The 24,409-nt window shown below is 39.9% G+C and overlaps 1 protein-coding gene across 19 annotated transcripts in view; it reads left to right on the forward strand.

Moving 5' to 3' along the window:
* The window catches only part of TNRC6B (trinucleotide repeat containing adaptor 6B), a 122,994-nt gene extending 101,368 nt beyond the window's left edge, over positions 1-21,626 (forward strand). For 14 of the 19 annotated variants that reach the window (XM_088054994.1, XM_088054991.1, XM_088054996.1 and 11 more), the window contains 14 exons: positions 2,516-2,664; positions 3,824-3,994; positions 6,212-6,337; positions 7,392-7,523; positions 8,038-8,133; positions 8,352-8,529; positions 8,916-9,050; positions 9,228-9,404; positions 13,899-14,045; positions 14,290-14,385; positions 17,529-17,753; positions 18,228-18,298; positions 20,152-20,291; positions 20,785-21,626. In XM_088054994.1, coding sequence (XP_087911120.1) covers positions 2,516-2,664; positions 3,824-3,994; positions 6,212-6,337; positions 7,392-7,523; positions 8,038-8,133; positions 8,352-8,529; positions 8,916-9,050; positions 9,228-9,404; positions 13,899-14,045; positions 14,290-14,385; positions 17,529-17,753; positions 18,228-18,298; positions 20,152-20,291; positions 20,785-21,172 — 2,231 coding nt within the window. In that variant the 3' untranslated portion in view covers positions 21,173-21,626. Of the gene's footprint in view, positions 1-2,515; positions 2,665-3,823; positions 3,995-6,211; positions 6,338-7,391; positions 7,524-8,037; positions 8,134-8,351; positions 8,530-8,915; positions 9,051-9,227; positions 9,405-13,898; positions 14,046-14,289; positions 14,386-17,528; positions 17,754-18,227; positions 18,299-19,358; positions 19,511-20,151; positions 20,292-20,784 lie in introns of all 19 variants that reach the window. The other 5 variants (XM_088055005.1, XM_014256603.2, XM_088055008.1 and 2 more) reach the window with 3 other exon arrangements.
* Positions 21,627-24,409: the final 2,783 nt, after the last annotated feature.

Raw genomic sequence — 24,409 nt, forward strand, 5'->3', positions numbered from 1 at the left:
CACCTCAATATCTAAGTGCATGTGGCTGCTCAATAGGCTTGGATGATGTAAATTTATGGTAAAGGTATAAAATCAGTATCTTTAAAACAGTTTTTGGGGTCAAGCAGAAAATGTTTCAAATGGTTTTGTCCGTTTGGGTTACCCCACTGGGTGTATCTATTCTCACCATGTTGAGTCTCTTGATTGCAAATGTTTTGGGTAACTTTGCTCAGCAGCAGTTTGTGTCTCCTACTTCCCAGTGCAGGATTGTATTATATAATTTTGCATGGAATTCATATTTCTTCTTTTTCCTTAAGCTTTGTGCATGTGGTGTGGGAGATGGTACTTAACAGAAGCTTTTTCCCCACACTTGGGAGTGAACGTCATCTTCCAAGTCCTTGTTTGATTTTACATTTTTCAGTGTCTTTCTCAACTCTTAATAGTGGGAAAAATCCAAGAACTGATAGGGTCCTTTTTTTGAAGTTGGTTTAACTTTTAACCTGTTCTGTGTTTCTGCTTGTAGAGAATTCAGGGCTTCATATTTATTCATACACAAGTCGTTTTGCCTGCTTTAGAGGGTAATTCAAACTTCATATTTTGACAGTTGTCATGTACTACATAAGGTAAAGCTATTCTTTAGCCCCCTGCATTATTTATAGCTTTAGTTGACAAATTCAAAATACAAGACGCACACGACACACGTTTTCAAGGTTGCATTAGAATTTTCTATGAATGGGATAAAGGAGTGCAGTCATCTCCCTCAGTGAGGCCTTGTTTATACTGACGTTTAAGCAGCTGTCTCAGCACTAAGTGGCATGCAAATCTGTGCTTCAAGCTTTCAGAGGTGCTCTTTAAATGCTCTGTGTATTTTACAAGGCATCATTTAGTAATGTTTGAGGAGCTGATTGGATCATCAGGATAACCGGAGAGACAGAAGGGTGTTTCTGTGGCTTAGTCATCTTGTGTTGGCATTGACCCAGTTTCATTTCAGACAGTGATGCAACTGTGCCTTGCTTTCAGTTTCTTTTCAAGCAACTAATGGCCAGGGCTTCCTGTGTGGAATTAAAGCACATGAGCCTTTCAGAAGCGCATTACTGGCACTGTGTGCTTTGGTTTGATGTAGGTAATGACAGCACTGAGCTGTGTGTGACACTTTGTGACTGCTTTTGCAGAGCCAGTTGTAGCTTTCAGTATATGTTAGAAAGGGATCAGAGAGCCACAAGCTCATCCAGGCCAGTATGACTCCTGTTACAAAGATGTGTAGGTAATTTCTCAACTGTTTTGTGATAAGTGATGTTAAAGTCATCTGAGAGGATGAATCTGTATCAGCTTTGAAGCACTTCAGGCAAGAAAAACCCATGCAATTAGTGGTCAGTTTCATAGTTTCTTGGCAGTAGCATAGTTGTGGCTATTAATAGATTGGGATGGGACATTAAGCAGAGATGCTGGATTTGAGAAGGTTTTTCAAGGAACGCTGTCTTGAAAGTGTTAATGTGATTAGCTGTCTGCTCTGATAAAGGATTAGTGTTTTGTCACTGGTAGGGTAGGTTATCTATCACCAACTTCCTTTGGAAAAGTCACAGATTTTCTTGTTAGTTTTGCTGACATGTTTTTAAAATGGTTCTTGGAAAGACCATCTGTGCTACTAACTAGACAATATTCTTGAAAACTAAAAGTACCAGTAAAACTCATTTCTGTCACATCCATATTTTAAAACGAAGATGTTTTCCATCTACTTCAACATAGCAATATGCATCTGATAGCTTACAGGTGCCACATATGACAAAAAAATTCTTCCTTGGAACAGTTCAGTGTGTAAGGTAGAAAACTTCTTCCAGTAAGCTCTTTGGCTGTTGATAAAACGTTTAGAGAATGACGTCTATGTCTTGTTCAGTGTGTATGTTTCAGTTTGGTCATCTGTTATTGACATCTCATACTCCACCAGGTTACTGACTAAGGAATGGCAGGAGACTTAAGGGGTGTTTGAAAAGTGTCTGTGTTACTGGTTGTGTTACTGTGTACAGGCTGAGGGAGATTGGTTTTCTGTCTGAAGTTACAATATAGCAGTTGATGTCTTGTGTTCAAGAGTTAAGTTCATGAGACTGTAGGAGAATTTTGACCAAATTATGTACGTGTGACCAAATTTCTCAAATGATCTTAAAGACTTTCTCAATTCAAACCCAGCGGAGGCTAAGTAGAATACATGGAGAACTTAAATAGTGGTGTTACTATGTACTGAATCCCAAAAAATAACAGTGCAGGTTTTGGGAGACACAGAGAATTGGGTATATTTATATTTGTGCATAAATTGTGATAAATACATCACCTTAAGCTCTATAAAATAAACAGGCATGTTCGTATTAAATTAAACTTCCTACATTAATTTTTCAACACTTTTCATACCAACTGTAGCTATGCTAAATTATAAAACAGATGTAATTTATACCCTGATCTTAAAGATTATTTCTTTGGCTGTGAACCTGCTGTCATGAAACATGGTAGAGATTATTTGCACTAATTTCTTCTTTTTTTACAGGTGGTCTCCCAGATAAGAAGTTTGAGGTAGATAAACGAGCCATGAATCTCGGGGATTTTAATGACATGATGAGAAAGGATCGATCTGGGTTCCGTCCACCTAATTCCAAAGACATGGGAACCACAGATAGTGGGCCTTATTTTGAGAAGGTGAGAGAAATATCTTCAGATAAATTACAATCAACCTCTCTGTCTCAGTTCTTACCCTACTTCTCCAGAGGTGCTAAAAAGTCAGTAACCCTAAATGAGCTCAGTAGTAAATGGTGTGGGGTAGTTTTATTGATAGAATGAATGTGTATAAAACAAGTGTCAGGTGTTCATAGACAAATTAAATTGGTGAGAGTGAGGCTTTTTGTTCTAGAATAGACTGGTTTTGATGTAGACAGAAATTCCTTTCTTTTTTCTTGGAAGGGTAAACAGGTAGCGATGAAATTCATTATTGATTTCATCAGGATTTTTCTTGTGGCTACTAATCACAATCATCTACTGTAAAAAAAATTGGCTGAGGTTTAAGTAAATATAAGTAATCACAGTCTTCAAAATTTTTTCCTTCTTTCATGTCTGGCATTTATTGGAAACACCCTTTTTAAATTCCACAACCCCTTATGCTGTATGTCCGTGTACTGTAAGCTTCTGTATGACATCTGTTTCTCTGTGGCATCTGTTGTATGTTATGGCAGTGTTTCTTTCATATTCTTGCCTATTTTAAACAGAAGCTTTCACTGTTATTATCAAATATTAATTGCTTCACATTATGAATTGGAGAGTGTCCAATAGATTCAGAATGCTCTAGGGCTGTTTTGGTTTTTTTTAGATACACGTATGACATGTAAAATGGAAAAAAAATTTGGTTTAAAAATTCTGAAGGCGTGTTAACTGTCTAGGAATTTTTTAACTCCTCCATTTTAGTATAACAAGCCAAAAAGCAGTTTTGTCAACTCCCTCTGGTGGCATAATTAATAAATACCACGAGCAAAGCTAATGCGTTTCCTAAAAAATTATGCTGGTAGGTGTGTACTAACATTAGGATTTCATTCAAGATTTGTTTGCTTCTGTAGTGGTAATAACCACTATCAGAAACTAATTTCATGAGAGTTCGAAATACGTTTTTTAAAAGAAAACTTAAGATTATGTCCTTGGACCAAAATCTTAATTGTCAAGTGATCGTTTGAATCAGAAGTTTTGTCCTTGTAACTGCTATTACAAATTAACTTTGCTTCTTCCTAGTCACTCACCGTCCCTCTTTCTCTCCTCTTGCATTCTGTTGCTTCACTAACCAACTCCTGCTGTTGGCTAACTGCTGCTTCAGCTGACTTTGCCTTTCTCCAATCAAGATGGGTGCCTTGGGGATGAGGCTCCCTGCTCTCCCTTCTCCCCTTCTCCCAGCTACAAGCTGTCTCCCTCTGGTTCCACACTATCCAACGTCGGCCTTGGGGCAATCGGCTCAGGGCTCAGTCCCCAAAACTTCGCTGCTAGACAAGTAAGCAGGCCACCTTATAAGAATCATTGTTATAAGGCTGCAACCTGGGCTTAATCCTGATTAATTGGTTGCTTGCATTTGTTTTTCTGCTGAATAGATTAAAATTGTTAATGGAAATTTCAGCTGTCTCAAGCCATTGAGAATCAGTCCACTTTGGTTTCTAGCATCAGAACATACTCTGTCTGGTTTTGTTGGCCTCTTCCTAAATCACAGTGCAACAGCAGGTAGATGTACATTTCAGAAGTCATGAAGTTAGTTGTAGTTTCCTTAATTTTAATTGCTGGCTTAAAACCCAGTTAGAGGCTGTTGATTTGCCTAATCAAACCCAGCACTGAATATTTTCAGACTCTACTCACAGACCTTGTATGTAGAAATGTGCCTGTAAAAAGTTCCAGTGATTTAGCATTGTGCCTGTTCCCTTCTCCCTTCCTCACAGTTCAAAGTAAGGATTCAGCAGCCTTTAAAAATTCTTGAAGTAGCAGTATTTTTGTGTACAGGGAAATGGTGGGGAAAGAGTTAAGTGATTAATTGCAGTTCGGAAGAATTCCTGGCGATTGTTTCTAGAAGAAAATATTTTAGGAATACTAGGAAATGAAAGAATAGTACGCAATTATTGCAGCTGGTCTAGCTTATGTAGTCATATGCCTAACATGATGGTGTTTCTTTGTGTTGTCTTTCTGTTTCTATGTGACACAGTGTTGAACATCAGATTAAGTCCAAAATTTGCAGGCATGTTATTGATCTCAGTGTGCAGAACTCTGTAGAGTTATAGAGAGAGCTGAAAGTGTAACTGCAGCTTCAAGGCCTCTCAGAAATTTTAATGTGTAGTTTACTCCAGCCAGCTCTTTCCAGAATAAAACCTCTTGTTTTTCAGGGCTTTTTGTTTGTCTTCCTGCATGCTTAGGAGTTGCTTCTGAAGGAGAAGATACTTTAAGTGGAGGGGATGCAGGTGAATGATGCAATCCATAGTGCTGCCAGTGTAGAAGCAGAGGAGAGACTTGTGTTTGAGCAAAACTATAGCAGAGGATGCACAGTATTAATGGCAGGAGTATTATGCACCATGTTATGATAGGGTTTATGAAATCCTGTTATATAAGGGAAGGAAAGGTTTTAGTGAAGGCCTGCACAGTCTCAGTTTGGAAGAGTGATGGACTTACGTTGAGTGCAGCAATGATTAGCAGAATGGGGAATGATGGCTGAGGAGTGGAAGATACACTCATTATAAGCCCAGATATCTGAGGGTCACAGACGTCCTGATAGACAGCAGGAGACGGGAAATTCTGAGGGTCTTGAAACTAAAAAGACAAATTCATGGCACATAAGGATCCTTTGGAGTATGAGCTTCAGCTTTTAGAGGCAAAAGAGTGTAGCTGTCTTAGTGTAGGAGACTGTTGATAACATTTCTTGTCACTTTTTTTTGAAAAATGGTACCTAAAAAAGTCTGCTTAAGAGGCTGAAATTGTGAAACATAATCACAAATTTTCTTTGGTCTTTTTTATGCATTAGGGTTCATTGCAGAAGTTGCTCATAAATCAGTAAATACTTCTCATTAAAAAACTCAAACAGCAAGTATTCTTGTATTACCACCACAGAAAATAAATTACTAAAAGAAAAAAAAAAAACAATTCTTTTTCTCACTTGAAAATTTTCTTCAAATTTAGTGCAAGAAAAGGGGAAGGAAAATATCCAGATCCAGAATGTTGAAGTTTTCATGGCAGAAGGAAAATTTTTAATACTATTTTAGAATTTAAATTTCAGTTAATGAAAGGCCTGCAGAGGAAATAATAGCCTTGTGAGTGATATCTCAGCAGCAGTACCTGTATTCTCTAAAATGGGGGACCAGAATTCTTGCTGACACAGTCTTGCCATACTTTTAAGCCAATGGAATGGAGTTTCTAGTTTGTTGTTTGTACTCCCAAGTTTCCATTTCCCAATACATAAAGTGCAAAATATTAAAACATTAGATTTCTCGTGTTTTGAAGTAAGTAGATAAGCATGACCCTTCAGTGTTAGAGGAGAAACAACCTGCATCTCAAAAATGTAGTACAGTGGTTTTAACCCAGGTAGAATATTACTGATTTTAGCCAAAAGTCTGTAATTCTAAGGGAACTCGGTTTAAGTCAGTAACTTGGCTCATTGTTACTGATACATAGTTACTAGCATAGAAATCCATTATCCTGCAAGATTCATCTTCTCACTACTGCTTTAATTTTATAGGGTGGCAATCATGGTTTGTTTGGAAACAGCACAGCACAATCGAGGGGCATGCACACACCAGTGCAGCCACTAAATCCTTCCCCCAATATCCGGGCGCAAGTGCCTCCCCAATTCCTTTCTCCCCAGGTAAGGAATTTATAGCAACTGATTACTTGTAAAAGTAGAGCTACAGCCTTGAGAGCACATCATTGAGGTTACTTATACACCTATCTTAGTCTCAACTTCATGTTAAGAAATGGAAAAATTAAATAAGATAAAACCATTAAAATTGATCGTGAAAGTACTTAAAACTCAGTGCAGAAGCATTAGCATTCTATCTTATTCCAAGGCAGTTGATGGTAAATGCTCGCTACCAGTATTTTTAAACCTCAAAAGTGGATTTGGGAATCCTATGTCTTATATAGGCTTTTGTAAAGTATTTTAAAAAGAACAAATAAACGTGAAAGCTTAAAGTGTTTCTGAAGTGTGACAGGTTGCTTAATTTTTTTAAGTAGTCTTGTCCTGTGCTTCCTGTCCCCCCAAAAGAGAGGTTTGATGAAGTGGCTACATGTTACATTTACATTGCAGAGCTTAATCTTTACACCTCAGGGTCTCCAAATGTACACAACTTTACCTTTTGCTTTGGACTTGGTGAACAATTCTTGAGATTCTCTTGAATTGTACTTGTGTAACTCCCCAGTAATGCAGGGAGAAATGGGGGGATTCTTCTCCACCTACTCCTGTCTTTTACTTTATCTTATTCAATGTACAAAGAGATTAACTCTTTCTGTGAGGCACTTTTTCTTTGCTCCAGTGACTGCCTGAATGCCTTTCTTTTCCCTTGTCAGACAGTACATTTTTAATGTGATAATGCAGTACTGTGATTACTAGTTAGCTGCATATATATCAGCATTTAAATTTAGTGCAGTCTCTAGCACCTGATTGGTTGGGGGAGGAACCTTTGTGTGTGTGTCTGCATCTGCACATGAAATACTGTATACTGTCAATCAAGTGAGGTACTCGCTCTGCCCAAGTTATAGATTGTGCATGTTTAAATGTGATGTGTTAATAAATCTGTAATGTCTTTCCCAGAACACCATTGAGGATTGGTGTCATACTTGTCCCTTTATAGAAATACTTGTACCTCATCATCTTTTCCTCGTAGCAGTGCGTTCAGGATATGTAACTGATTTCCATGCAGGTTTCGGCCTCCATGCTCAAACAGTTTCCCAACAGTGGCTTGAATCCTGGTCTTTTCAATATGGGCCCCCAGCTTTCTCCACAACAGATTGCCATGCTGAGCCAACTTCCACAGATTCCCCAGTTTCAATTAGTAAGTAGCTAGTAATATTGTGAGACAAGACTGTTTGCAAGTTGTCTGCTGAGTTTTCTTTTTATGCTTATTCTAATTCTGTTTTGTTCTGCTGATGTTATTTTGTACAAGTATTCCCTCTTTGCTATATGGGGTAGTAAAGTCCTGCTTGAAGGCAGCAGATAAATCTAATAGGCCCATGTAATTGTGGATTACAGTAGGCTAGTAATGACTCAGAGCCATGTTTTTGTACAGAAAGCAGTTGTTTGTTGATTTTTAATGAAGCTTTCTTCAGACTTGTAGTCATAGTGATGGTAATAAATCAGGTACAAGTAATTCTGCAATGTTAAATTAGAAACATTTAAGTGAAGGATGTCATATTCTTCTAATGCATTCATTGTCATTTTATTTGAGTGAGTGGAATGAGAAACAGTTTACCTAAGTTCTGAGCAAAGTGTTTCATTGTGACTAGCTCCTGGCAATTATATTTTGCTTGATGAGCTCTGTATTTTCACTCTTCCCACTTACCTTGTAGGCTTGTCAGCTCCTCCTTCAGCAGCAGCAGCAGCAACAGCTGTTACAGAGCCAGAGAAAGTTATCTCAAGCTGTGCGACAACAGCAGGAGCAACAGGTGTGTGGCCCTATTTTTGTCAATCATATGAAGTGTGCTGGGGAAATGCAGTCTGCAGTAGAGATGGTGCTGGCTTCAGTAAAGTCAACTGCTCTCTTCACATTGCACTTTATGGAGAGCAAGGTCTTTAGGATCTCTTCTAATTTACTGTTTCTTTATGTTTACGGGAATCTGCGTTACAGTATAGCATAGATGAAGTGCTTTTTCTTTCACTGCAGATTGCTCGTATGGTGAGTGCCCTCCAGCAGCAGCAGCAGAGGCAGCCTGGCATGAAGCATTCGCCATCCCACCCTGTTGGGCCTAAGCCACATTTAGACAGCATGGTACCCAATCCTTTGAATGTGGGTCTCTCAGATTTACAGACCAAAGGGCAGATACCTGGATACGGTTCAGGTGGTAAGTGCTCTGTGGAAGGAGGTTTCGTGCATTGCCTGTAGCTTCCCTATTATTAATATGGTAGTTGTGTTAGTCACTTATGTCTGGGTCCAGAAATAAGTCATTTGTGTATAAGCATTAGAGTGAAGGTTATGGCAAGTGTCAACTTTGAATGAAATTGCATTATTTTTTATTATGTGGGAAGAAGACAAGCCTAAGAAGAATGCGTATCATGGCATACTGACCTAACACATTTATTTGGAAGATGCCCCTTGAACATCCCCTTTGCTGTTGTTGAGTCTTTTTTTCCCCCCACCTTTTTCTTATGATTACAATGTCTCCCTGTTTAAAGATGCTTAAAAACAAAACAGAAGATGACAACGGAGTTTTGTTTGCTTGTTTCACAGGCTTTGGCTCAAGTGGCATGGATTATGGCATGGTGGGAGGGAAAGAGGCTGGAACAGAATCCCGCTTTAAGCAGTGGACTATGATGGAAGGGCTGCCCTCTGTGGCTTCTCAAGATGCCAATATGCACAAAAATGGTGAGAAGGGGAATTTTGGGAATGCCCTTGTAGGATCATCTCACCAGAGGTGAAATAGTTTAGATGAAACTGTCTTGCCTCACCAGTAATGCATCTTAAATATTTTTGTGTTAATACATTGTACTGTTGAAAATCCCAACCTATCCCAAGTGTAAATGTATGTTTTTAATGGTGCAGGTGCAATAGTGCCCCCTGGAAAGGCTCGCGGAGGATCGCCCTACAACCAGTTTGACATAATCCAGGGCGACCCACTCAGCAGCCATGCAGGCCCTGCTGGTGATAGTTGGTTACCTGCCAAATCTCCACCAACAAACAAGATCGGAAGTAAATCCAGCAATGCCAGCTGGCCTCCAGGTATTACATAAGGGCACGGGTTGTGTCCTTGCTTTAGGATAGATGAGCTGGACCTTTCCTCATCATACTTAGTTAAATAACAATTGGAAAGAAAATACTTCTGTGGCTTGGCCTGTGTTGGTTTTGAAATTTCTTCCACATTAAAGTAGAACGTAAATGTTGAATTTCCAGTAAAAAATTCTGGGCTAAATATGAACTAACTGCTGCATTGCCTGAGTAATGTTTGGTTTTTGTTAGGTGAACTCATATCTTCTGTGGTTTTGTGACTTTACATTTACAAAAACTTTCATGAAAACCTATATTCATAGAATATACAACACCATCTCCCTTCTTTTGTACTGATTCCGTATTTGTGCTGTATTAGGCTGACACTAGTGTAGAAAGTATTGATAATGTGGAATCAGAAAAAGATGTGAAGTAGGGTTTTTTTGTTGTGGTGGGAACAACACACTGTTGCGATTCACCTTTGCTCACGTTGCATAAATGGTAGAAGAGTGTTCCAGTGCTTCAGTTATGCTCAGGAATCTTGTGGCTTGGGTAGAAGTCTCTTGCTTTTGGCATGACAGGCTGGTGCACATTTTTTAAGTTTTCTAGTTTCACTGGCAGAATTTTATGTTTCTGCTAGAAAACTCTCTAGGAAAATTACATATGTATTTGAATACACATAATTTTCTATATAAAACATTCATTTAAACAGAGTGGTGTCCTCAAAGTTGCACGGATTAACCACTGATTCTGTGCAGCAAATAGTTGGTGCTGTGATTTTTCTCTTCTCTGAAAGACTCTGCATTCCAGGAAAACATTACTATCTGCAAACCCTCTGCTGTGTATCTGCACAAGCACAAAAAAGTAAAAGTTCAGGTATATCTCTTGGGTAAAGCAGTAGCACAGACCTTGCATCAGAAAGCCTAGGAATCTATGTGACAGATAAATCTGCAGAAAACCTAGAAAATGTAGTTGAAGATTTTTATGAGGGAAGCCCTCAGGGTCTAACTCCAGCAAGAATCCATCTTCTGATGAGCTAACAGAGCTAAAGAATGTTATCTCAAAAACATTGCACATCCACAAATTTTTATACTGCTCACTGCATTCTGTACAGGTGTATTTGTGTTACACTTCTGTCAGCATGGTTGTTAAGTATGGAGCTTTTTGGATTGGAGTTGCCAGTTCATAATGCCAGAAACTCCCAAAATGTAATCTTTTACCAGACCTCACTCACAGAGTGATTGTTGCTGAACTTGTTTCCTCAGTCACCATTCCCCTGTATTGTATTGAGAAGCACAGTACTGCTCAGAATGCTACAAGAGACACATGAGGGTCAGCTCTGTCATGTTTCCAAGTTCTGGTGCAGCCACTGGCTTTGGCAAGGTTCTTGGTGCCAAAAGAGCAAGTAACTTCTTGTTATGAAAGTGAGAAGTTGGATAGCTACTCTTTGCCCCTTGTTGATTTCATGGAGCTTCCCTAGTGATATCTGTAGTCCCACTGTCAGTGATAAGTAAAATTTTTTGTCGCTGACTGCCTCACCACTGTGAGAGGATAAGTGAAGTTCACAAATTCTGAGCATGAAATTTCACTGAGATCCGCATTTCTTGTGTGAGTAGCCCAAGACTATGATTGCAGCCTTTACATAAAAAATGTGGGTTTTGGTAGGTGGTATTTTTTCAGTTTTTGCTGTATTGCTGTTCCACTCATGTGAGATCCATAGGCTGCTGGGACGAGTTACTGTTCCATAACCATCATCTACTTGGGCTGTCTCATAGTCTGACTTAGACTTTATTCTCATGGAAAACCAAAATCAAGATCTACCTTATCAGCACAACACCCCGATGAAGAATGAAGACCTAAAATGACTTTACACTCTAGGTCCTTCTGTACAAGCTTGTACGTGAGGTCCGCTATCAGTTCCTTGCATGGAGATAGAATTCTTCCTCCCAGTGCTGGAAAAAAAAATGTTAACAAAAAGGAGTTTACAAGAGAAAACCTCTTGAAATAGGTGCATTTTCCCTTTGAATGAAAACAGTGGTCACTCAGCATTCACCCTGACTACACCTTTCGCATTTTCCTCCTAAATGCCATCTGCTGCAGAAGTTCTGCCGTTCAGGAGAGCAGTATTGTTCAGCACAAAGATAAATGAAGTGATGCCCAATCAAACTGATATCATAGCTGGAAGTGAGAGCAAGTTTTGCTGCATTGGTGAGAATTATGTCATTTGGTTATGTTGCACAGACTTGCATACTCAGGTAATACTTAGACTGTAGTTTTCCCATTCAAGATGAGTCATACTTCAAGCAAACTGGCCCTGGATGTGTCTGTCATGGTTTTCACAATAATTTTAGGTCCTCTCAAAACTTTCAAACCTTTCAAATATCAGTGGACAAATGCATTTCATGTCTTCTTTACTGCCTAGAAATAAACAGCATGTCCATAGACAAGAGTTGGTGAATGTGCATGATAATAGCTATCAGCCCCAAAGAAGAGTTTGGAAATTTGTCAGTGTGCTGAGGTTCAAGGAAATGCTTTTCCAGACTAGGGTTACACTGATGAGTGAATGTGTTCATAAACAGTAAAACCCCTGATCCTTGGAGCCTTGTTTGTGTATTCATTAACCTTTTGATGAGAGCTTTCTGTGCACTTAATTTTCATTCTCACCAATTCTCAGAATCTTTGCAGATAGAAGACTTCCTATTCTTTTTTTGTTCCCAAACGAGTTGTAATTTCCAGGTTCTAACCTGTCTTCATGGACTCTTTGTCTTAGAACAGAGAAGATATTTTGAGTAGACCCAAGAGCTATATTGCTTCTTCCTTAACAAAAGGGAAGTCCTGCTTGTCAGGGTCTGGCAGTATTTTGTTAGTAGCTGAGCAGAGTCCTTCCGTGATGCAGTGCTGATTGCTCAGTGTTAAAGTGTTGATATGTGGATTATTTTGTTGAGTTACTAAAGACTGGGAGATGTTACTGATGTTTATAAAATTAGGAAGGCAGTGATGCAGAATTGTAATTCCATGACTCCTGCAATGCTAGAATCATGGTGCAAATGCTGGAATTAAGATGATATAAATTTTAAATAGATGGGGAGCTGTTTTTCCGTCAGGAGTGGTGAACTTTTGGGTTGTGTTGCTTTCACAGCTTCTTGAGACAGATGGTACTAGCCAGTTGAAGCAGTGATTGGATAAAGTGATGGAAAAACAGTTTCACAAGCTGGTGCTAGCAGGTAGTAGGTATTTCTGCCATATAAGTTAGGATAGCTGTGCATACTGGGAGAGTGTGAGGCCAATAGTCCCCAGATAGTGGCCAGGTTTGTGTTCTGTCCCTTAACGGTATTTCTCCTGCTGCTGCTGGCAAAATACTGGACTAGATGAACCACAGTTCTGACCCAGTGGGGCATATCTTTTATCTTCTCTGAGATTCTCCTGTGCATTATCACAATCTAATACTGCCCTTGCTGTGGCAGTAGTTTGAACCAGTAGTGTCATATTTTCTTCTGTATTTGTCTGTGAAAATCATAGTCTTGACTATACTGCTTCATTACAGAGGTTACTGAAATGAACCCTTCCATGCCAGATTCATCCTACATCGCTTCATTCTAGAGCGTGCATCTTGGATCCTGTTTTTAATAATGGATCTTTAATTACACTCAAATATTCTATTACTCATTATTTCCGAAATTCAGGCTGGGAATTCTGTATCCTGGACTTGTATCTGCAAGGGATGAATCTGCTACCTTTGCACTCTTCTCACACTTATACAAATTGTTACATTGTATATTAAGCTTCTTTACTTGTTTTTGTGTTTGTCAGTTTTACTTTTGCACCACTGCTTCCAGAACTGACCACAGTTTATTCATTGAAGGAACCAAGTTACTGATCTTTCTTACAGTAACTGGAGTCTTTGTGTGTTCATATTTAATATAATTCATCCTCTTGTCTTAAAATTCTGGCATGCCTGGAGCTAAAGCATGATAAGTATATCTCATCTCACTGTGAAGCATGAAGAATGTCATTGAGTATATATATTACTTTTACCACAAGGCATCTCATCCTCAGTATTGATAGGTAATGTATAAAGTGTGTGTGTACCTACAGTGTGATGTGTCAGATGTATTTCCAGACTCCTAAGGTTGGTAGCCTTTCCTTGAGAAAGGCTTCTGCACACACATGAAGTATGTCTACAGAGTCTAATCTTATGTATCTTATATGGAATTAATTAAAACTATTGAAATCTCATCTGAATGCAGCAAAGCAGAAGCACTTAAAGGGATACTAGCTGCCCTTGTACCACTTTTTTTGTAGTGTAGACTTATATTCATATGACACCAGAGCTAGTGCTGTTGGAGGAAGTGTGAAATAGATTACAGTTCTAACATGTAGTCTTTTTTTTTTGCCCCTGAGAAACAGTGTAGAAGACAATTGTTTGCCCTCCTGAAATACTTCAGCAATTCATTCTAGTAAATAACATTTTCCTGATCACATCTAATTCCTTTTTCTCTCCTGTCCCAGAGTTCCAACCAGGAGTGCCATGGAAAGGTATACAAAACATTGACCCTGAATCTGACCCCTATGTGACCCCTGGAAGTGTGCTGGGGGGGACAGCCACATCTCCCATTGTAGATACTGACCACCAACTTCTGCGGGACAACACCACAGGTAAAACATCTGCTCTGTGATTATCAAAGTTGCTCTGATACTCAGGATTGTTGTGATGTTGCGGCAGTAGCAGGCAAACAGTCTGTTGCATTTGCCTGAGAAGGAATGGCTGCATGCCTTTGGACTGTGGCTGGGAGCACCTGAAAGCTTGGTATTGTTACAGTCATGGCTCTTGAGGTTTAATGGTGTTACAGAAACTCTGTGAACTTGGTCTCCTCTTTCTCTCTCCTTTTCTTTTTGATAGGGTCTAATTCTTCCCTCAACACCTCGCTGCCTTCACCTGGTGCCTGGCCCTACAGTGCCTCTGACAATTCCTTCACCAACGTTCATAGCACTTCAGGTATGTGGGCCTTGAAACTTATACAGACAAGACATTTCTCATTTAGCACTAGTTCTTTGTTGTTCCACTTGGAGTATTTAGTCCATCATGTGTAGCAGTGACTTGGGAAGACAAACACCATAACTCTGAACATACCCCCCTCCTCCCTCTTCCTTCCACCCTTTATATGCTGAGAGTGACTCCATATGGTGTGGAATATCCCTTTGCACAGTTGGGGTCAGCTGTCCCTGACTGTTGGCTCCCAGCTTCTTGTGCACCCTCAGCCCTCCTGCTGGTGGGAAGATGCGAGAAACAGAAAAGGTCTTGATGCTGTGTGAGCACTGCTCGGCAATATAATTAAATCATCATCACCTATGCTGTTCCCAGCACAAATCCAAAACATAGCCCCATACCAGATACTATGAAGAAAATTTACCCCAGTGTCATGATCCACTAATACAAGGAGTTGTGAGAGGTTCGTATGATCTTAGAGTGCAAAAAGGACATAAAGGGATTTCAGTTTAAATCACAACAGCAATAATGCACCTTCATTTTAGTGCCAACAACATGGGTTATGCTATAGATGAGAGGGACAGAGAGAAGGATAAAGAGGCAAAGTGAAAAGAGAGGAAAAAGGCGGGAGTTATAGCTACCAACAACAGATGAGGTGGGGTTGCCGGTGTCTTCTTCTGTGGGTGTCTTCTTCTTCTTTTCTTAGAAAGTCACTTTATAGTCTGTTTCAAAGTGAGGGGGCAGTTGGCCAAGAGGTGGGGAAATTCCTAGGCTATTGTGATGAGACCCATTGCTTTGGGAAGCAGGTGTAAGGTACAGAACAGGCTGCTCTTCACAAGTCCCTGCTTAGCAGCAGGAAAAAAGGCAGTGTACCATGGCAGCAGAGCAAGCACACCTGTAAACAATCACTCGGCATGCATCCACCTCAACTAAGCCAGAACCCCTGTACCAAGTCCCTTGGGGTCCTCAGGGTCTTAGTCCCTGTTCTTGTGATGGTTGTGGGGCAAATGAGGGAAACTTCAGACCATCTCTTACACCCAGCCAAAACCAACATACTATGCAAGTTAAAGAATAAAGTAGTAGGAAGCAGCAGACAGAAAAGGAAAGATAAAACAGGACATGTACAATCTGTTGATATGTCTTAATTCTTAAAATATTCTTGGCTTGTGTATGTATTAGTAAAGGTGAGTGATTTTGTTTACTTTAACTTTAGGACATGGGAGTGCTGTGAAAGGAATGTTTTTGCCTTGCCTTTTATAGCACTCATCATTCCCTGAAATCTGGACAGTGAGGACATTTGGTCCTCTGGCTTTTAATGGCTGGCCTGTAAATATAAACTTCAGTATACATCTCAGATCCTTCATAAGAAGGTAACCACAGCTTTCTGGTAAAAACCTGTTTCTGCACACACTTTGCAGTAAAACACTGGAAATACTTGCTCCAAATGAACCATTTGGATTTTAAGTTTCTTGCAAATGTCAGAGATTTTTCTTGAAGACATCATTGTCTTGACAATTACTTAAAAATTAATTGTGTGTAAATAGCAGAGGTGATGAACAGAGCTGAGAGCTACATCTGGCCCGAACTTTAGGTTTTTTCATCATACTGAATAAAAGCTGTGTTCAGGCATTACCTCAGCATCTTCACCAAATGTATTGAAAATGCTCTTTAGTCCTTAAGAAAAAGTGAGTTCCTGCTGCCAGTTTGTGAGCTGACTTTGGTTTGAAGTGTATGCAGCATTCTAGTGACATAGAAGGTTCCTCTGCTACAGCCTGAGGATCAGAGTGGCATGTAGCAACTTCTTGCTTTTGCTTAATTTTTGTCTACCCCATAAGAAAGACTGAAGCAATAAAAAAATATTGAAGTTGTAGTCAAATTGAGGAAATTAGACCACTGCCACATACCAGTTTCTGTTTGCCTGCTAGGCATGAGTGTTTTACAGTCAGAAAGCCATCTGAATTGCAAATGTAGAATTCACCTATCTGTGAAGCAGTCTAGTGAAAGCAGGTTTTTAAGCACTTTCACCCACTTTCAAAGGCTAGTGCGTGAGACCTGATTGCTGACCGTTTCTGTGTCATGGAAGTACAGAGATCCAGCTGTAAATTGAAGCATGCTTATACATGCTGAAAGCTTTTGGGCCTTGGTTTCCAGATGTGTTACTTTATGGTGCCCTGGCATATCATATATATGTGGTTTTTCACTTTGTTTCAAATTACATGGTCTGCTGGTGACTAAAGTTAAATGCACATATTTGCACAGATGTACATGAGAGTTATGATTAAGATGTCTGACACAGCCTTTTCCCCCAGATTGCCATGTCTGTGTTTGCTGGTTCTCAGTGCAGAACAAGGAGGAATTTTGACTTTTGAAATCTCTCTTGGTGTCAGAAGTTGTGGGAGAATTTGCAGTCTGCCTTTTTTTAAAAACTGGTTTAGGCAGAGCTCACAAATATTCATGATGAACAGTGGTGGTTTGGGGATTGCTTTTTTTTCTGTTTTATTGCATTTCTTTATAAAGAGTTCTTGAAATATGTTAAGGATATCCACTGTAGGTCTTCTAATAGGCGCCTCCCTATTAGTAATACTTTCTAGTAAAAAAATGCACTATCAAGATCGTTTTTAATCCAGCTGTCTGTCACATAGCTAAGCAGCTCTTTTTATGTGGTACTGCTTTGTCAATGTTGTGTGAGGTTTGTGATTCACAAGAAAGCTTTGATTTTGTAGGGAGGACAAGGCAACATTAGCTTAGTAGACCAAGAATGGTAAATACTCCTTTCAGTTCTCTGCAGGCTTTTTTTACTTGAAGAAGGTTCAGTTTCATTAAAGGTCAGTAGTGCCCAAACCTTTAAGAAGTTCTCGGGTTCTCAGATGAAATAAAAATTACTGTTGATCTCATTAATGATGTAACATACTGCAATCTGCTACACAATCATAAATGGTATATTACTTTTTTTTTTGGTCAGCATATATAAAATAAGCAAAGATTAACTTCCATGTAGTATGGGGTTTTTTTGGTATGATAAATTAACTATTATATGGTTCTGTGTTTCATCCTTGTCTCCAATATAAATGCAGTCAAAAGGCGTACTGTGATAGGGCAGATACTTAATCTTACAAGTTTCTCTAATACACAGAATTTCTTTAATCTTCTAGCAAAATTCAGTGATTACAAATCAACATGGTCCCCAGATCCCATAGGACACAATCCCACTCATCTCTCCAACAAGATGTGGAAAAACCATATTTCCTCAAGGAACACTACAGGGCTGCCCCGCCCACCTCCTGGCCTGACCAACCCCAAACCATCATCTCCATGGAACAGCACAGCACCCCGATCGGTCAGGGGCTGGGGGGCACAGGACTCAAGGCTTGGCTCTGGTGAGAACAACCAACTGGTAGCACTGATCAGACCTGAGCAGCGTATGTTTTACAGCACAGTGGTTTGGAGGAAAGAAAGTTGCAGTGGTGTGGTAATAGGAAAAAAGAGTTCCTTCTTGAAATGGAAATTTGCTGTCAGTAATTGGGGTGGGTGGGGGTGGAATCCCAAGTCTTGCTGCAGGGAATGAGTGAAGAAGAGCTGAGAGCTGCCAGAAGAGAGTACCTGCTACACAGGGCTTTTCAAGATTAGATGCTTGCTGTGTGTGGGAAACTCCTCAAAGATAAACTCCAGTGAAATGGATCTTGATGTGAACTATGAGGAAAGGTATGGTTTTGTTTTCAGGACTGAAGATTATACTTTTGTGTTTTACAAGGGGGGGTAATGCTGATTTTTTCTGAGAGACCTAACTGTAAAGAAAGATGGTTTTTCTTTGTATCAAAACTGTTTTGATTTCTCTGTCTTATAATTTGCAGCATCTACTTGGAGTGATGGTGGCTCAGTTCGTCCTAGCTACTGGCTGGTTCTTCACAATCTCACTCCACAGGTATTTTCTGTGGTTGTTTCTGGGAACTTACTTGCTTTAGCAAGGATTTATGAATTCAAAAAGTTGTTTCTTTTTGAATAAAATCTGACAAAATCAGATTTGTCAGCACATGTAACATATTTCTAGTAAACTGAGCTTCAGTCTGACTGGTTTTTCTATTGTAATTTCTTCAGCTAATTTTAAGATGTTCAGGTTTTGCTATGTGACTGTTAAAACATTCCTTTACTTGAGAGTTACAAAAAATGATTGAACAGAAAGATTTTTTCTTAGAAGTGAGGATAAATTTCATTATTATAATGTGGAATGGTTTATAGCTGTTCTTTGGGATGTTGTCAGTAAGAAATTTGATGTAACTGCCAGTTTTCACTTTAGTGTTTCCATAGTGAAACCACAGAATTTTTCCAGCACTCCTGCCAAAACTAGTCAAGTTAGGTTATTTCTGCAAGTATTCTCAAAGCTTGCTGCCATTCAAAATTAATTCCATGGAGAATCTGGTTTCAGCATTCCCAAGTAATCCTGTATTTAAGGGCTAGGAAAAGCCTATATGATTATCAGCAGCACCCTGAGGTCTAGACAGAGAGTCCCCTGTTCAGCAAGATAATTCACTGTGCTTCTGCAGTGTACAAAAAGAGGTTGATGGTGAAAGGTGAAAGGAAAAGCTGAGGTCTCCATCAGATTACCCAAAGGGTGAACCATGCTCCTTTTTTAAGAAAAGACTGTTTACCTTGATGTTGAGGAAGAAGTGGTGAGGAAAAAGCACAGTTTTAAGCCTGGCCTGTGTAAAATATTTTAATGTTGCTTTAGGAATTATTTAACAGAAGAAGAATGTATTTTGGAGGCATTTAAGTTAGTAGGAAAGAGAAACTGATCATAAGTGTCTCATTATGCATTCTCTCTCTATTGTGCATCAGTACACTAGAGAAGTGTAAAGGTTCAGATGGATTTGTAGACTCACAGAATGGTTAGGCTTGGATGGAACAATATGTTCATTTCAAGGTTCTCTGTTTTAACTTTGGCCATGTTTGTATCCCCACACAACTTCCTTTTCCCTCATTTGAAGCTGTATTATAAAATGGGGGGAAAGAAGGAAGAAAGTAGCACTTCCTTAAGTATTTGCACATACGGATCCCATTCATATGTCCATGTTCCTGTGGCACACAAGGAATGGAATCTGTCTGTACAGAGCATCTGGGAGAACAGCTGTTACTGGAGGTAAGTAACAAGCTGTTCTGCTGCAGAAGGAATGTAGGCAACAACTGCTGAGAAAACATTAGTTCAGACAGAATGGACATTGGTGGGTTTGGCAGCAGTGACTTTCTGTGACTGTTTCATAAACCACAAAAACAAAGAAGCACCAAAATAAATTTTGAAAAATTTCATTGTAGAGGTATTTCTTTGTAGAGGATTTGCAAAAACTTCTTAAATACTAGTTTATCTAAATTCTGCTGAAATCGGAGAGCTGGAGACTAAGACATTCCGGTTCCTGTGTTACAAATTCTGATGACTGGCGACAGTGAGAAGTACAAGTTGTATATAATAACTGGAAAAGCTGTCAATGTGATAGAGACCATGTCAAAAACTCAGTGAGAGAGGGAAAACTGGACTCAAGCTGTAAGTGAACAGGAAAGATAATTTAGATTATTCCATACTAAAGCAATCTCCATGTAAATGTGAAAAGTCAAGGCATACCAGTTCCTGTTTGAAAATCAGCTTGTCACCTTTGCTTACTTCCTACTTCTTTCATCTGTTATTCTTTCTGAGAGCAAAATATCTTTCAATTACTGATGAAGTCAGGATTGATGTTTGGAGAAATAATTACAAACCTCTGTTTCATCCTGGCTGTTCTTCCTCAGATTGATGGGTCAACCTTGAGGACGATCTGCATGCAGCATGGCCCACTGCTGACATTCCATCTGAACCTGACCCAGGGCACCGCCCTCATCCGATATAACACCAAACAGGAGGCGGCCAAGGCCCAGACTGCACTGCACATGTAAGCAAGTTTTTGAGACAACAATCTTCGGGGGTGTGGGATTGATGGTGTAAGCCCCTAAACTCAGTGAAAACTTTTCAGTTATACTAATCTCCTGAATTCCAAAGTCTTTTAACTGTTCTTCATCTGTTTTGTTTGTAAAGTGGCATATGTGTATTTACCTACATGGTATAGTCAGTTTTATCACTCTTGGTGTTAACATTCAGGGTCTTAGTTTAAATTCAAAAGATTTTGTTCAGGCATAATTGAATGTTGGGACAAGGGGTTTGGGGTGGTTTGGTTTGGTTTTTTCCCCATATTAAATGAAAGTTCTTGTGTTTTGAATGAGTTTCACTGTCAAAAACAGCTGACGTTTTCCATGTCCACTCCATTGCAGCAGTGTAGCTGATACCTTCTTTGGTTTGGGCACCTACTAGTGCTGTTCCTGTGCTTTCTGAATCCCTTACCTCTTGGCTCTAACAATTTTTTTTCTTATGTGTACCTTGGCCTGTAGGTGTGTGTTGGGAAACACTACCATCCTGGCTGAGTTTGCCACAGATGAAGAGGTTAGTCGCTTTTTGGCACAAGCTCAGCCCCCTACACCTACAGCAACCCCGAGTGCACCCGCAGCAGGCTGGCAATCCCTGGAGACGGGACAGAACCAGACAGATCCAGTTGGACCTGCTTTGAATCTCTTTGGTGGGTCAACAGGGCTTGGGCAGTGGAGCAGTGGTGGCGGCGGCAGCAGTGGGGGTGATCTCACTGGCGCTTCATTGTGGGGGCCCCCAAACTATTCTTCAAGCTTGTGGGGGGTCCCAAGCGTAGAGGATCCACACAGAATGGGCAGCCCTGCTCCCTTACTACCTGGAGACCTTCTGGGAGGAGGGTCGGATTCAATCTGAACTTAGAACTTTCAACTCTGACCTCGTGACCTTTTTTGGAACAGCAGCAGCACTAACTTGACCTTTTTCGTTTTTTTCAACTTGCAATAAATACATTTATAAAAGGAAAAAAGAAAACGGAGAAAGAAAAAAAGGTGGGTCATTGACAGACTGTCTGAGCACATAGTTGCCTCCCTTATATAACTTCAGTTTTTTCGTTTGGAATATGAATCCAAAAAGAGAACATATCACTCTTGAAATACTTGAATTGTGAACGCCAACTTAGAAAGACAATGTGAAGCAAGTACACATACCATTTAAATTTAAGCAGAAAAAATTAAAAAAATTAGTTTCTAGTTTTTCACTTTTTCATGTTATACGGAAGTTGTTGCTAAGAAACATATATACTGAAAAAATAGCTTTTTAACTTTGTTTGCACTGGGTGTGTTTCCGTCCTTAGGTCTACCATGTTGGGTTGGGGTTGGGGAGGGGTTCAAAAGAATAAGGGGAGGGAGGGGAAGACTTGACGGAGCCTCACTTTAAAAACAAAACAAAACAAAAAACCTAGAAAAAAAAAATAAAAAATTAAAAACCCACAAAAAAAACAAAACAGAAAAAACAAACAAAACAAAAAAACCAACACTTTGTGATTGGCTGGTTGATAAGTACCAGTGTGTTCTGGCACATGTAACTGCCCACGTGTGCTTGTTTCTGTGTGAGTGCGTGTGCACATGTTTGTGTGTGTGCATTTTTTTCTCTATATATATAATCTTGAAGCGCTGCATTGCTGATGGTCTACGGGCTGGCTGGCCATCTGCATGTCTTGATTCTGAAAGCAAGACAGGCATGGTGGAGTCCCTGTGGCTGAAGCAGAATCCAGTTGGGCTGGATTAAAATTTATCAGTAGGTTTTTTTAAATTCATTTTAGCAGGGTGCTATCTCAAATCTGCAGATCATAGAGTGGATAGTTGCTTCCTAGCCCTTGTTCTAACCCTGTGGTGGAGCAGAACACTGCCATATCCAAAGGATTATGGGAGAGGAGAGACAATGTTGTCTTTTGAGTAACAGTCTCTTTATTTATGTCTGCTTGTGGGGTTTTTGTACTGAATGAACCCTAGAGTGTTTGTAATATAATGCAAGCCATTTATTTCTTCCAGCAAGGGGAAAAGAGGATTAAAGAAGACATTGCCATTTTTTGTGCAGCTAGACAAATGTTCTTTTCCAGTCTCTTGCAAGCTTCAGTACCTTTAAAAATAAGTTTCTTTTCTCCCCCAAACCTAAATAAGCACCTGTACTCATTCTAGAGGAATCCATCCAAAGCCTGAAAATCCAGCCCAACTAAATTAGCTTTTTAGTTGATTTACTGCTTCTATTAAAACTGACAAAAAACTAAATGGTGTCAGCAAAGTGCTGGCCAGCCTGCCTCATCTCCTGAAAGCACATGCAGCTAACTCCTTCCTGCGTCCTTCATGGTGAGCGTTACCTGTGCCAGGCCTTGGTGCCATTACAGCGCCAGACCATCACTGACAGAAACGTTTACTTACGAATGTTCTTAAACCAGTGTGTACTTCAAAGGTTTCCTTTTGTTTCTCTGTGTTGTGTTTTTTCCTGTGTACGTGGTTTTGCTTAGGGAGGTATATAACTAGCAAAGACTTTTTTTTTTTTTTTAAAGAAGTATTGCACCTTTTTGTTTTTACTTTTTTCCTGTACTGTTGCTTTTTAATTTCTGTATTTAAGGAAAGGTTTGGGTTTTTTTTAGCATCAGTGTAGTAGTACTCTGGGCAGGATAGGGTTGACCTATAATCCACAGCGATAGCCAGTGTGTGCGTGCATGTGTACGCTGGGAACAAAACTTTTAAGACCTGTTGTTGTGAAAAGAGTTGTAGCAGACTTGAAGGAACATCCCTTGACATGAAGCAGGAAGTCTTTTGTGGAGGTGGGGCCGGGGGAAGAGGGAAGAGAGATGCTGGTACTTTTTCTGTAAGTGCTAGGACTTCCGTGTGGCATTGTCTGGCTGTTACACGGTCTAACGAAGTGCCGACCTTCTGTACCAGCACATACCTGTCCATTCCAGCCCTCAGAGGGAGCAGTGCTTTATCACCTGGTGGAGGGGGGCAGATAGGGGAGTCTGTTTCTTCAGCGCTTTCATTGAAGGATATGACCATGTCTAATGCATTTAACTCATGGGTTTGGTGGGCAGAAGCAAAAACAGATGCAAGTCATGGAGGGGGGAGGTTGGTGCACGTGTGTGTGTGTGTGTGTGTGTGTGTGTGTGTGTGTGTATGTATGCCTGTGTGCTGGGGGTGGGAGGGAAGGGCTAGGGAATTACATGGCTGTTTTATTTAATTCGCCCTTTCTATGTAAACCCAATGTCACAAGGAAGACTGACTGAGGGAAATGCTGCATATACACATGCCTGTAGATTTGTATGCAAAGCATTATGTGGTAAAAAAGTGTGAGTAGGTTGGTATTTGTTTAGTAAACTGGAGTGTGCAGCATACTCTGGCCCCTTTGGAAAATACTTTCCTATCATGTCTCCTCCATCTATCCCACCATGCACAAAGAAACAAAATGCTCTCTTTCAGCTCCTGCTAGCTGGCTAGTGCCCCTCGTGTGCAGGCATCTGTACAGCTTTGTTTCTGCTCAAAGACCAAGTGCACTCAGACACACAGAGCAGGTTCTTAAAAGTCCTGTGCCAGCAGTACTTCCTAGTGAAGCACCTTTGGCCTGAGCAAGCCAGTATCTGTTCTGTCACATGATTTGCTATACATGCTGGTTCATTGCTGTGTTCCACCCTCACTTCTCTCTCCCAACCTGCCCTAAGGTCCCTTTACCTGCACTTTGGGCTAGATGAGTTCATTGCGATACTACGGTGAAAGCCGGGTGCTAGAGCCCCTCTTGTTTACAAGACATAATGAGGGATTTGAAATATTTAAAAAGAAAAGCTAAATTGTTCTTCCATTGTAAGCTTAAAGGGAAAAAATTAAAATGTTTAAAAAAAAAAAAAAAAAAAAAAGACCAAAAAGTGCATATATATATTTTAGATGAAGACTAACTCTGGGAGCATTTAACAGTGTTTTTGTTTTTATTTTAACATTTTATTTTCCTGCTTTAAATTTGCAAGCATTCTCAGGAATTCTAGGGTAGGAAGCCAGTTTTTTGAAGATGGTTTATTTAACCTTATCCTAGATTGATGGCTGTTTCTTGTTGATAAACTTTTACAAGTTCCTGGATCTTCAAAATGTTTGAAAGTTTTTA

The sequence above is a fragment of the Pseudopodoces humilis genome, chromosome 5 (genome assembly GCF_049639895.1).
Source record: "Pseudopodoces humilis isolate 2021_Gansu_Grassland_sample_001 chromosome 5, ASM4963989v1, whole genome shotgun sequence".
Classification (NCBI taxonomy): Eukaryota; Metazoa; Chordata; class Aves; order Passeriformes; family Paridae; genus Pseudopodoces; species Pseudopodoces humilis.